Source organism: Physeter macrocephalus, chromosome 14, assembly GCF_002837175.3.
Source record: "Physeter macrocephalus isolate SW-GA chromosome 14, ASM283717v5, whole genome shotgun sequence".
In the NCBI taxonomy this organism is placed as follows: domain Eukaryota; kingdom Metazoa; phylum Chordata; class Mammalia; order Artiodactyla; family Physeteridae; genus Physeter; species Physeter macrocephalus.
Window position 1 is genome coordinate 14,004,316 of NC_041227.1, and position 14,230 is coordinate 14,018,545.

Here is a 14,230-nt window from a genome sequence, read left to right on the forward strand (position 1 = left end):
GAGAGAGAAAGCCAGAAAGGGGAAGAAATAGAATCAGACACACAGAGAGAGGCAGAGCGGGGCAGGTGGGGGGGAGGGGATTCTGCGGCACTGTTGGTGTCCCAGGAAGGGTTTGAGAGCTGCAGCGGTTAGGGAGTCCCTGACCGTGGCCCAGGTTGGAAGAATGTCAGATAGAAAGTGATCCAGAGGAGAAGGTCGGGGTGGGGCGGATGGCCATTGTTGGATGGATGGGGAAAACAGCCTGGAGCTTCCTGCTTATTCCCTAAAACCCCTGTTATATTATCAGTGAATGATCCCTCAGGCAACTATGTGCCTAGCTCTGTGCTGAGCATTGGAGAAAGAGGGAAGGGAAGTTACTCTGAGGATCTCTGCATCACATAACTCCAGATGCGTAACATTCCCACCATCATCCGTGTGAATGGCTCAGATTTGTACAGTGCACAGTCTGTGCAACCTTACATGGCAACCCGAGGTGAGGACACAAAGATGCCATCCTGCTTAACTACCCATGCACTTCCAGACTAGGAGCTACCCTCAGGGGTCTAGAAAGACTTCTTGGAGGAGGCAGGAATTGAACTAAGCTGGGTACCTGAGCCTGGTCAGGTATAACTATGAAGAGAAGGCCATTCCCGGGTGCAGGCATGTGGAGGCAGGGGAGTGGTAGGTGTGCCTGGAAAAGAGTAGACTGTGATAGCTACAGGAGGCGGAGGGAGATGAGCTAGTGAGAGAAGTCTGACGGGCCTCAAAGGTAGGCCAAGGGGCTCAGACTGGTCCAGAGATCCAGAATGCCTCCTGGGCTGCCTCCACCCTTCTCAAGGCCAAAACTGCCCTCCACTGCCTCTGAACTCCCACCGCCCTCCCATCCCTGCTAATGGTAGGTACAGTCTTTAAACATCCCCATCAGCCTTTGGCTCAGCCCAGACCTCTCCCAGGAGGGCATTGTCACCCATGTTTGGCAGGAAACTCGGGCCCAGGGAGGGGAGGAGTTAAGAACCTGCAGTAGGAGCCTCATCCTTGCCTCCCAGTCCCCTGCTTCAGTCTGCCTGGCCCCTCCCCAGTACCGCTCTCCACACCCCCTCTCAGTCCTCTCCCTCCCGCCCTCCGTTGACTTCCCTTCCCGCCCTGCTTTTATCTGCACTGAAAGGGCCAACTTGGAAACCTGCTCTCACCTCCTTTCATCTCTCTTTGCTGCCTCTTCCCTGGGGCCCCTCAGATGTGGAGGCGGTGAGGAGCTTGAGACAGGTCCAATTTCATACGACAAACATTTACCCAACTCCTCCTCCATGGCCAGCCCTGAGCCAAGCCTGAGATGACTCAGCCAAGGGCAGAGCTGGAGAGGAGCGCCCAGTCCATAGGGGACAGACATGGAAATGGGAGGCCAGAGAAGGGGTCCTCACAGGCCACATGTGCGGCCCAGAGCCCAGCTTATATTCCAGCTCCCCCAGTTCCAAAGGTCCTAGACTCAGTCAGCAGCTACGCATTGAGTCATGCAGCCACTGATCCAGGAAATGGGGAAACGGTGATAAGACCCAGTCCCTCCCCTCATGGAGTTTGTGGGCGGTTGCCGGGGGGGCGGGGGGGGGGGGCGGGGGGGGCGGGGCAGACAGTCAACAAGTAGCTGTTGAGACACATCAACAAATGGTTAAAAGGGATCATTGCTGATAAGAGCTATGAAGAAAATAGACTACTGTGTAATGGGATAAGGAGGATTGGGGCCACAGGGGGCTACTTTGGCTTAAATTGTCAAGGAGCTGGCAAATGAGTTCACATCAGAATGGTCAAGAGAGAGCCAACCAAACAAAGATGCGTGGAAGCGCTTTCCAGGTAGAAGGAAAAGCAAGTGCAAAGGTCCAGAGGCAGGAACAAGCTTAGTGCGTTCCTGGAAATGAAGTGGTATCCTGGGAGATTTTGCCTAGCATAGTAGGCACCTGGGAAATACAGACGTACAGAGTGATTTTTCTGAGTCGCTGCACTGGAGAGAGTGGAAGATGCCTCATACTGTGGCGTTTGGCCCTCAGAATGTAGTTAACTCATTCTACAGATGAAGAAACTGAGGGTCTGAGAGGAGAAGTGACTCTCCTAGTGTCACTCAGCCTGAAAGGGGAAGGAATGAGATTTAACCCATGATTGTCTGCTTCTTGAGTCCAGCCTCCTGCCATTTCACTCCTGCTTCTGACTCTCTTTTTAGTCAGAACTATTTCCAACCTTACACTGTGCCCTTACCGGTGCGTGAGGCCCAGAGAGTCAGACGGGGGCGATGGGAAGGCTGGGGCCCCGTGTGAGTGAATCTAGTGACAGATCTAAGCCTGAGTGGGCTGAGGCAGGGGCTAAGGACTAAGGAGCTCCAAGCAGGGCCAAGGACTCTGGGCACCAAGGAGGGATGGCCCCCGAGCAAGGAGGAAGAGGACGAGGTTGGAATGGGAGGACAGCACTCCAGGGTGGAGTGATAGTGAGGGCCTGGTGGCAGGAACAGAATCATGGAGCCAGGAGGTTAAGTTCAGGGGCAGGGAGGTCAGCTGGATGAGCTCACGTGAGGGGGGTGGGCTGGAGGTGAGGTCGGGGGTGCACTTGGGGACAAGCTGTGAAGGGCCTTGAATGTCAGATGAAGGTGTGGGACTTTATCCCTAGGCAGTGGGAAGTCTTGGAAGGCTTTTGAGAGGAGGAGGAGAGGGCTCAGATGGGCCCATGTCTGGATTAGGCAGCCTTGCAGATAGACCGGCTGTTTATCAGCCCAGCCCCAGCCCTACCAGCCCCAGCCCCCTCGTGAGTCTTCCTGGAATGCCAAAAACAGGAAAGCCCACACCGGACCAGAGAGAGAGCGAACACTTCATTTCCTCCCTGCAGTCCACAGTGGGGTACAGCAGAAAGTGCATGTGCTTTAGAATCATGAAACCTAGCTCAGTTGTAGAATTGTGGGAAAATCACTGCACCCACTCCAAGCCTCGGTTTTCCCATCTCTAAAATGGGTGTCATGGTAGTTCTTGCCTCATTCATTTATTCAAAAAAATAGGTACTAAATGTCTATCATGGACCAGGTTCTACGCTCGGTGGTCCCGGGACTGGAGGGAGGATTAAGTGTTTGGTACATAATAGGTCCTCAGGAAATGAACATTACCATTTTTCTCGGTGCTCTGGACACCTGTTTCTCCCCTTCATTCTGCAACCAGAACTAACCACACACAAATTTCTAGGTGTCATGTGCAGGCTTTGAGTGTGTGCTTTAAAAGGGTTGGGGGAGAGGAAAGAGTCGAAGACAGAATGGGGTGAGCAGAGAAGAATCCCCGGGTCAGGGGAGCAGCCCCTTTTGCATCTGAAGAGTTTCCCCCACTAGTAGCTCAGGTGGGGGCCGCATCATTCAGCCTTCTGCATGTACATGTGTATGTTCACGAGCCCGGACACAGGAGCACCGGGCAGCCTGGACACACATGAATCTGCAGACTTTCATATTTATCATTCCTGTGTGAGCTATATATGCACATATTTATGTGGAGAAAACCCACATGCGCACTCAAGGCAGGAAGAAGTACCCTCCCCACTTCTCTCACCCTGACCTTGACAACAGCAGTGTTTTGTGCTGTTCCCAGGGCGTGGGAGCACCCACAGGTATACCTGGCTGGTCCTGAGGAGGTGATCTTAGTTAGATCTGGGAATCTGGACAGACAGACGTGGCTTGGGAATTTGGCTCTGCCACTAACCAGCCCTTTTGACCCAGGGCAAGGCACCTGGCTTCTCTGAGCCTCAGTTTCCTCATGTGTAAAATGGCAGCGGCAGTGATGACTGTTATCTGCAAGGACTGGAGGAGCTCTGGCATGTGAAGCCCTTACACAGGCCTGTCACAAAGTCTTGCTGAGCAAATAAAAATAAGAGCTAATCCATACGTCATGTGGTAGGTGCCCAGTGCTGTTAAAAGTGTTTTATTGGTGTTTTATTGGTAGTACTTGTCTAATCCTCACAACCACCCTGTGAGGTAGGTATTATTATTAGCGCCATTTCTAAGAGGGAACCAAAGACCAGAGAGGTTAAGTAACTCGCTCAGGGTCACACAGCGTACACACACACACACACACACACACACACACACACACACACACACAAGCAGACACATACCCACACTCTGTCACTGCACTCTTCCACCCACACCTGCTGCTGTTCCCCTTCCTGCCCTTCAGATCCTGGCTAACCAAATGAGAAGTAGGACAGTGAGAACTGAGCAGAACCTTCTAGACCACAGATGCCTCCTGTCCTTCTCAGACCGCTGGCAATGCTGCCATGTCCATACATGGTGCCTCCCACCCCCAGGCACACAGACCACACACTGGGTTGAAGGGTCACCTGTGTCCCCCTTACCAGACATTTCGGAACACTCATTAGAATAACAATAGTTCTCACTCAGGGAGTCATTTTCCTGGAACCCAACTAGCCTCCTATCCCCTAGCTAGGCACTTAATCCTCTCAACCACTTGCAAGGTGGGAGTAAAATCGGCTCCATTTTGCTAAAAATTAAGGCTCAAAGATGAAGTGACTTGTCCGGGGACATTGTGGATCCAGACCCAGACCCAGGGCTGAGCGGCTGCCTCTTGTACCTTCCAACTGCAACACAGCGTCATACACAGTTTCCACCCACACACAGACACACCACTCTTGCACCTACACGTGAGGGGTACACGAGCGTCCCCTGCTGCCCCCCACGTCTGCCAGGCCACACTCCTTACCACACACCACGCCCCCCACCCCTCCCTCCCATTCACTCACTGGCTCCCTGAGCTGGAACAAAGTCACCTGGGCTCAGCAGCCACACTGACCTGCAGCCCCAAGTCTTTAGCTGGTTAATGGAGGCTCCCCGCGGCTCCCGCCCCATGGCCTTGGGAACAGCTGCCTCCACTTAGATTCCAGCCCCCCCTTCCCTTCCAGGAGGGAACCAAAAAGAATAACTGGGAGGAGGAGGACGAGGAGGAGGGAGAAGAGAGCAAACAGGTCTGAGCCGAGAGGGGAGGGGAAACAGGAAGGTGGTGGGCACCCTCCCACCAGCCCGGCCTCACGCCCAGCCCTGACCAGGTGAGCAGGAGCCCCAGGCTATGTCATGCCCCTGGCTCTCTCCTGGACTCACTTCTCCCACCTGTCAAATCAGGAGGCGGTCTCCACGGTTCCTTCCAGCTGAGCTGACACTACTCAGAGTCTGGATCTACCTCCTTTGGACCCAAACATCCGACAGGCCAGGCTTGGGGCAAAGGCAACCTGAGACTCCATGCATTGCCACTTTGGATGGTTCAATGCACTAGAAAGAACTCTGGGTGTAGAGGCCCATATTGGGGTACAGATTCCAATTCTGTGACAGTCCCTGTGCAACCTTGGGCAGGGTTATCACTAGCCCGTATGGCACCTTTCGTAAATAAGAAAAAAGTCGCCTTTTGAGAAGATGCTCCCTGGGCTAGGACACATGGCTGGGCAAGCAGAACACTGGCTGGACTTCACCCCCACTTCCCCTCTTCAGCCGGGTAACTCTGTGCAGGACACAACCTGCACAACCATACTTGGCAGCCCTAAGCTTGGCAAGTTTCCTCTCTGAGCCTCAGTGTCTCCATCTGCAAAATGGGGTGAGATCACATCAGTCTCACAAGATGCCAGGCAGGGAGGGACGTCATCTGTCTTGTTTGCCATTCTATCCCCAGGGCTTAGCGCATAGCAGCACAGAGAAGGCACTCAGTTAATGTTTAGGCATAAAGGAACGAAGGGAGGGATGGCTGGAGGAAAAGTAAGCTGCAAACTGCTAAGTGCTATACCGGTGAGAGGAATTGTCACCTTGAATCCGAACCTCCCCACACACTTTCACCCGGGTCAGGAGGACCCAGGCTGATCAGGGCCAAGGAGAATATAGGCTTAGCAGCTTAGGGACAGAAAGGGGCAATAAACTAGGGACTCAGGAGATGGGCTGTAATGCCCACTACACTCACGTGGCCAGGCCTTTTCAGTTTGACACGAGCCTCCAGTTCCACTACAACAGTGAATATGAAAAGAATAAGGGCTGTCACCTCTGCCCAGTTCCATGAATTACCTCCTCTAACCCACACGAGTGTGAGGTGAGTATGAACCACCCTATTTTCCAGACAACCAAACAGAGGCCAGAGAGGTCCAGTGACTTGTCCAAGGTCACACAGGTGGACTAAGAAGCAGAGGATTCAAAGCCAGCTCCAGCTGCTCCCAGATCTGTGCAGTCCCACTGGACATCATTATCCCCATTCAACAGATGAGGAAACTGAGGCCCAGAGAGGTTTGGTAATGCAGCCAAGGCCCCACTGAAGGGTCATCTCAGGGCTTTTCGGGTTCCCACAGAGGGTGTTTCTGGTATCCTCAGTTTCCCCGCTCTGGAAGATGGGGGAAGGGCCCCTTTTCTTCTGCTGGTGGAAGGGGGGAGGGGCGCCCCGCTGGGGCGGAGCCCCGCCCCACCACGCTCCTTTGTCCCCGCTTCACAAAGAGCCCTTGCTAGGCATTAGGGGCCTTCGTCGGCCGCGCAGCCTGGCGGCGCCCCCTCCCGCGTTATCAGCGCCGGGAAGCGGCGGAGAGAGTTGGTGGGGCCTCTCTGGGCCGCCGCTGCCCGAGACATGTGTTGGACACGGGCCTTTCAGGCCTGGAGCAACCGCACAAAGGCCGGGGAAGAAGGCGGAACAAAGGGCTTTTTCGCGCGGCAACTAAAAAGCCGCAGATTAGCACAGGCGTGCTACGCTGGCGGGGAGGGGCCGGCGGCCGTCCCCCCAGAGCCCTTCCCGCCGCCTCCGCTCAGCCCGTGTGCCCTGTCTGGGGCCTCCGGGGAGTCTCAGAGCGACAGAGCCGACCCACTCTCTCCTGCTCAAAATCCCCCTTGGCGCCCCAGGACACTCAGCCCCCTGAATTCTGCACTCTGCCTGTTCTGATGCCTCCTCCTCCCCACTTCCCAGTTCTGGCCGTTTTTGCACCATTTGCCATTCCCTAAGTAATTCTCACCCGTAGTTCTCACCCGCCCTTTGCAGCTTCTGTTCCCCCTGCCTGGAATGCCGTCCTGTCCCTTTCTCAAGCCCAGCTCTAGGGTCATCTCTTACGGAAAGATAAGAATCAAATATCCCTCGAGTGCTAACTCTATGCTGGGCCCTTTGCCTTCTTCCAGCCCTCACAACGACCGTGGGACGCAAATCATTAGCCCCATTACCCAGCTGAGGAAACTGAGGCTCAGAAAGCTTGAGGGTTGCCCGTGGTCACATGGCAGGTACCCAGTGCAGCTGAGATGCAAACTCAGATCCATTTCCGCTCCTCTGCTTCTTGTGTCTCCCAGGCAGGTGGTTCCTCTTTGGGGGTAGGGTGGAGGGACATGGGCACAGGCTCCACTGGCGCCAGGGCACCTTCAATCAGCCCCGCCCTGCCTCCCTCAGGTACGCCATTGACCGCGACTCAGATTTGGACCAGATTTTTGATATCGATGCGGACACGGGCGCCATCGTAACCGGCAAGGGGCTGGACCGAGAGACTGCCGGCTGGCACAACATCACCGTGCTGGCCATGGAGGCGGGTGAGCCAGGGGGCGGGGCGAATGTGGGAGGGAGGGGCGATGGCTGAGGGGTGGAGCTGGGGCGGGGCAAAGCCCGGGGAGGAGGGGCCAAGGGCTGGGGGCGGGGCAAAGAGTAAGAAACTGGGCAAAGCTGGGGTGGGGGAGTGGTCAGCAAAAGCTGACCCGCAGGAACAAAGATCTGGGAAGGCTCCCAAGCCAAAAAATCAGGGCCAGTCTTGGGTCTGGCTTTCTTACCTCAGCATTTATTGAGCACCTACTACACACCAATCCCTTTTTTAGAGGCTGGGGATACAGCCCTGAACAAGATAGAAAAACTCCTTTCTCCATGGGGTAGAGCTAGACCATCAACAAACTGAGAGAAAGGGTGTATGCATGTCAGCTGATGCTAAGTGCTAACAAGAAACTGGGAAAGAAGAAAGCGGAGGAAGGGGTTCGGGAGGGGATTGTTTCTCTTAGGGGAAGGCCTCTCTGAAAAGGAGACATTTCAACAGAGAGCTCGGTAAAGTGAGGGAGTCATGCCGCCGTCAGAGGGAAGAGTGTTCCAAGGAGAGGGAACAGCCAGTGCAAAGGGCCTGAGGTAGTAGTTTGCCTAGCGTTGGAGGAACAGCAAGGACAGTGTGGTTGGTGAGGGGCAAAGTGGTCAGCCATTGCAAGGTTTTTGGACTTGACTCCAAATGAGGTGGGAGTCACTGGGGGGTGTTGAGTAGAGGAGAGAGGTTGCCTGACATGATACCTCTGGCTGCTGCATTGCGAATAGACTGGGAGCTCCGGGGCGGGGGCGGGGGCGTGGAGGGGGAACAGGGGCTCAGCCAGAAGTTACATGCGACAGTGCCCAGAAGATGAGACAGTGGCCTGGCCCAGGATGATTAGCCATGTTAATGGTGAGATGCGGTCAGCTTTGGGAGACAGGCTGAAGACAGAGTCCGCAGGACCTGCTGATGGGATGGTACAGAGGAGAGGTAGAGAGGGGTCAAGGATGACTCCAAGGTGCTTGGCCTGAGTTTCTGGAAGTGTGTGTGTGTGTGTGTGTGTGTGTGTGTGTGTGTGTGTGTGTGTGAGAGAGAGAGAGAGAGAGAGAGAGACATGCAATTTGGCACAGCCGGGGAGGAGTGTGAGCCGAGAGAGAAAGAGGGGGCCCTGGGACATGGGGTCCAGACAAGTCAGGCTGTGGAGGAGGAGCTAAGAGCGTGGAGGGTCACGGCACCCCAGGAGTGGAGAGAGGGCAGTTCTAGGCCTCCTCCACAACCAAAGCAATGCTGCCGCTGCCCCTGCCTGGACCTGCTCTGCAAGCTCCCCCGGCCTGTCAGCTCTCCAGGTCTCAGGAGCCAGCAAAGCCTCCAGGAGGCAGTGGTGACAACAGGAATACTCAGAGTCTCTGAGCCTTGGGTGGGGTGGGTGCCGTTCAAACTGCCCTCTGCATACCTCGGCCCCAAGCCCCTCCTGCCCCTTCGAGGCCTCCTGGTGGCCTTCCTCCTCCTCCTCCTGCTGCTGGTCCCTCCCACTTCCCAGGCCCCACCAGCCCATTCCAGCCAAGGAAGTCCCTAGGCTGAAGTTCCCTTCGTCTCTTTCAACTTCGGTTTAAAAGAAAATACAAAGCTGGCTCAAACCTCAGTGCCTGCTTCTCCCGAGCCTTTGAATCCACTTCTCCACCGCGTGAAAGGGAGATAACAAAGGTGGCTGGAGAGGAAGTGGTGGCTGGACTGGAAGGAAGACAGCTCCCCCTCCCTACCTCCCTGAACCTGCCCCTTGGGCAGCCATGGGGACTGACCCAGCTGCTGGGCAGAGATGCCTCCCCTCCCTTCCCACAGATACATCTCCTCTACCAGCTGTCACACCGCCCACAGGCCCGCCGCTAGCAAGGCCGTTCTGGGGTTAAGCATGGTGCTTCTACCCAGTGAGTCTCTTTCAGAAAGCAGCTAGAGCCACATACGAAGTCTGCAGTGCTGCCGCTTCACCGCAGAGAGCGTGTCCGGGGGACTGTCCCCCACAAACATTTTACGATGTTTACCTAATAGCTACTGAGCTCCATGCTTTCTGGCACGTACTTTATTGATCATGGTCTGTTACAGAGCAGCACCCATTTTACTGATGGGAAAATCGAGGCTCAGATCATTAGGAGATTTGTCCAAGGACGTGCGGCGGCAGAACTGGGATTTGGACCAAGTGTTCCTGGTTTCCTCCGCAGCTTTGCTACGTGACCTCCCTTTTCCTGGTACTCTGCTCTCGGGACCCCACGCCAACGCCCAACCCTCCCCAGCAACTGAGCTGGGGAAGGAGATGAGTCCCTGCAAGGAAGGGACTGGTCGCCGGGCTAGAGATCACTCCCCTCTGAGCTGCAATTCACAACCCCTGCCCAACCCTCGCCGAGGGTATTAATCGATGGGAAAATGAATGGTTCCCACTTCACGGTGCTGGTGGGAGGATTCAATAGGATAATACATGGAGAGAACTTAGCCTAGTACTTAGCTCTCAGTTAATGGTATCTATCGATCTTGACTCTGTGCACTCGGCTTAAGCACCAGCTCTGTGCCAGGCACTTTACAATGCTGTGCTCACTGAATCTTCCCACCCATCAGGTGTTGATTCTGCCGTTATCCCCAGTGTGTAGATGAGGAAACTAAGACTCACAGAGGTGAAGTCATTTGTCCAAATTCCCGGCGCAAGCCTGTCTGACTGCACAGCCCGCTGTCACCCAGATGCCCCTCGAGTCATATGTCTTTGGTGCCAGGCACGAAGCCGGGAGTGTCGCAAATAATCCACCCGCTCCGGCTTCTTGCCATCTCTGTGAGACAAGGACAGATTATTATCCCCACTTTACAGCCAAGGAAATAGAGGCTCAGCAAGGAACGGAGATGGCCCCGAAGTCCCAGAGCAAGTCCATGCAGGGCCAGGGCTCCCAGCAGCCAGCCGGGACCCCAGGTGCGACAGCCATGCCTTCTTGCTGAGGCATCCATTTGGCTTCCTCAGAAACAGGGGATGGTGGTGGGGTCACGGTGCCCCGCCTGCTCCGGCTGTAACAAACAAGAGGTGACAAGAATCAGAGGGGAAATATTTATACACAGCAGCTGAGCTTTGCCAGCACCTCGGAGAATGCAGCACTCAGCCGGGAGCCGCCACCTGTCACACCGGATTACCTCAAAGACTCCCGAACCACTTAGTATGCCCGCTCCCCGCTCCCCAAACTTCTGAGTCATCCATTCTGCCCGTGCAGACGCTCCTTCCACTGACATTATCTTTAACGTTTTGTAATCATGAAATATTAATGACCGTTATTGAATTTAAAGTACAATTTGTGTCTGAATCCTTCAGTGGAAAGGGCAGTTGTAAAGGGACAGTCTTCAAAGAGATGGCGGGGTGGAGGGGGGAGACTTGGAAAGCCAGTGCTGGAGTGGGCGGTGCCAGGGGGCTGCATCCGGCCCCCTCTTCGAAGCCCTAAGCTGGTCTGGAGGGGTGGTCTCTAGCCGCCCCGGACAGCAAAGAGTAAAACCAGATTAGCTAGAGCTTCCCCATCTGGGTCACCCCAGGCCAAGTCACGGTTTTACAGCCCCCTGATTTTTTCCTTCATACCACAAAGCACACTTTATGATTTATATATGCATTTGTGTGCGTGTTTAGTTAATCTCTCTTCCCCAGGAAACAATACCTTCCATGAGGGCAGGGTCTCATCTGTATCTGTAGCATTCACACCGGGCCTGGCACTTAGTAGGTGTGTATAAACATTTCCTGAATGGATAGATAAAAGGGCTTGCCCGCCCAGTTAGGAAGGCAGGGCGACATGATGGAGAAAAACTGGTTCTAGTGGCATGGCTCCCAGCTGTGAGTTTGGGCAGTCCTTTTCCCTCTTCTTGCCTTAGTTTTCTCATCTATTAAATGGTACCATATTGGATAGCTATAAGGATAATAACTGTATTGTTAACTATTAATAACAGTGGCTTCTATTTATTTGAAGCTCACAATATACCAGATATTGTGCTGAATGCTTTATATAAAGTATCTGCTGAGGGCCTCTTGTCACCCACCGGCTCTAGGCACTGGCATCTAGTGATAAAAAGTCTTGGCCGCTGACCTTAGGAGTTCACAGGTGGGCGGAGAGAGACACATCAACTGTCAGTGGCAGCGCAGAGTGCGAGGAAGGGGGAGGTGGGCATTCAGGAGGTGTAGCCAGGGACTTGCCCGCCTAGAGGAGAAGGCAAGAGACTTTCCCAGAGGAGGGGAACATCTGAGTTGGGTCTCAAAGGCTAAGGAAAGGGGGTTCGGGAGCTCCCAGCAGAAAGAGCCCCACATGCTCAGGCCTGGAGGCTAGGCCGGCAGGAAGACCCCTGTCCATTCGGAGAATGGAGAGACTGGGCGTGGGCAGAGGCTGGAGCCAGAGAGTGGCTGGAGTAGGTGGGGTGAGGTGAGTATGCAGAAGCTCACTGGGCCTCTACAGGAAGGACCTCGGGCGTCCTGTGAGCAGCCAGACATCTCCTGGAGACGACAGGGAGCCAGCGCAGGTTTTAGAGCAGAAGATGGTCAGATGTGCAGTCCCCAGCGTTCACTCGGGTTGGTGGGGGAGGGTGGACGGGAGGGGGGCAGCCTGGAGCAGGCAACAGATGGGAGGCTGTCAGGAAGGCTCGGGCTTGGACATGTGCTGAGGGTACAGGGCAGGGTGGGGATGGGCAGGAGGAAGTGCCAGGGAGGCTGACTGTGGTGCCATCTGGGGAAGAGGCCTGGCACAGCCCTGCATGGAAGGGGTTGCTTCAGAAGGCAGTGAGCTCCCCATCACCAGAGGTGTGTAAATGAGGCCTGGGTTCCTCTTGGATTGGGTAACTCCCGGGATCCTGTGCCACCTATGTACTTAACAGATGCCACCAGGAACAAAGATTTCTGTGATGTCCGTGGGGTCTCATAAGACAGCCCAGAGTATCAGGACCAACCTAGCCCTAGGAAGGAAAACTTTCTCCCACCCCACCCCCCAATTCCAGGGCCCCTGTTTTACCCAGAAGTCCTCCCGCACCCTACGGAGGACCAGACATCCCCACCCCAACAAGGGCTAACCTTCCATCTCCACGTGGACGCCAAACAGATAATCAAAGAAACAGAGAAGGGCACCCTAACCTCATGCTCCCACTGGAGGTGAGTGGGGACGGGGCAGGGAGTGCGAGGCGACCGCCCCCGGCAGCCCTGACAGCCCCCCCCGCCCCGCACCACGGCGCACTCCCACCTGCTCACCCAGCCCCCCTCGCCGTCCTGCCTGCTTGTCTTGGCCAGCTCGTAATTGGGATGATAAATCTTCCTGCCCAGCTGGCCAGCGCTAATCAGAGCCTGGTGTTTGGATGCAATTTAATTCCCTCGAGAGGAGGGAGGCGCTGAGGGGACGATGGAGAAGAGGGTCCAGGCTCTGCTCCTCCCACCCTTGCACCACTGCAAGGAGGTACCCTCCAGCGGCCCCCCACCTCTCTGCCCCCCTTCCTTCCCCCCCTCCCCACTTCTCACTCTCCTTCCCACTCCTGCTCTTGCGACCCCACTTGTCTCTTTCTCTGTGACAGCCAAGGAGAACTTCAGAGTCCAGCTCCATTTGTTTTACGAATGAGAAAAGCTTGGTCCAGAGAGAGAGGCAGGAAGAGGGTCACACAGCTTTACTGCTCCCTAGATGGTGGGATCTGGGCGGGGGCGGGGGGGACGTGAAACCCTCACAGAATTAGTCCATCCAGAGGCCTCAGTCTCTCCCTGTCACCTCCACAGCATCCCAGCATAGTCAGGGGTGCCACAGACAGTGAAATCCATTCATTCGCTAAATCTTTATTAAGCACCTACTGTGTGCCATGCACAGAGGGGCTGTGGATACAGCAGCAAACACAAGAGACCAAAATTCTGCTTACTTTCTAGTGAGGGAGATAGATGATGGGCAAGTTAAGTGAGTAAAAATATAGCGGGTGTTGGATAAGTGCCGTGGAGAAAAGTAGAGCAGGGAAGTGGGTAGCTGGTGGGGTGACAAGGAACAAATTTAAATAAGGTCATCAGGGGAGGTCTCTCTGGGAAGACATCTGGGCAAAGATCTGAAGGAGGGAAAGGAGGAAACCTGGAGCAGAGGGAACGGGAGAGCCAGGTGAGGGACGAGGCCAGGGAGGAAGATCACAAGGGCCTTATGGGCGTGTAGGTCTTGGGCTTATAGTCTGACTGCCCAGGACTAGGGCAGTCAAGGAGAGCTTCCTGAAGCAGGCAGAGACATTTGTTTGGGGTCTTGAGGCAAGTCGGATTCTGGCAGCTGAAGATGGTCAGAAAGGCAGTACCATTTGATGGTTAAAACTCCCCTTTTGGACCCAGACCCAGGTTCCATTGATGGTTCCCTGTGAGACTTCGGGCAAGTTCTTTACCCTCTCTGAGCCAGTTTCCTCATCAGCAAAACGGCAGTAATTCAAATCCCTACCTCCCACGACGGTTGACAGGATGAAATGAGGCAGCACAGACCCTGGCCCATGGCAGGTGCTCGATATGTGCTTGCTGGTGTCCTTCTGGCAGGAGCATATCCCTAGGAGTTCCCTAACAGGGTCACCAGGCCAGGCCCCATCCCCCCTACACTTCCTACTGGCCTCTAGCCCTCCAAGTCCAGTTTGGTCCAGACACCAGGTTAGGAACTGCCAGGGGGTGGGGGTCTTCCTTAGAAGGAATCCAGAATCTTACTATCTACAGCCTCCCCTCCCACCCCAGGAC

At 55.0% G+C, this 14,230-nt stretch overlaps 1 protein-coding gene across 2 annotated transcripts in view; it reads left to right on the top strand.

The window, feature by feature from the left end:
* Positions 1–14,230, top strand: part of CDH22 (cadherin 22) — a 74,944-nt gene that overhangs the window by 46,116 nt on the left and 14,598 nt on the right. For both annotated transcript variants that reach the window (XM_024128543.2, XM_024128544.2), the window contains exon 7: positions 7,401–7,537. In XM_024128543.2, coding sequence (XP_023984311.1) covers positions 7,401–7,537 — 137 coding nt within the window. The remainder of the gene's footprint in view (positions 1–7,400; positions 7,538–14,230) is intronic.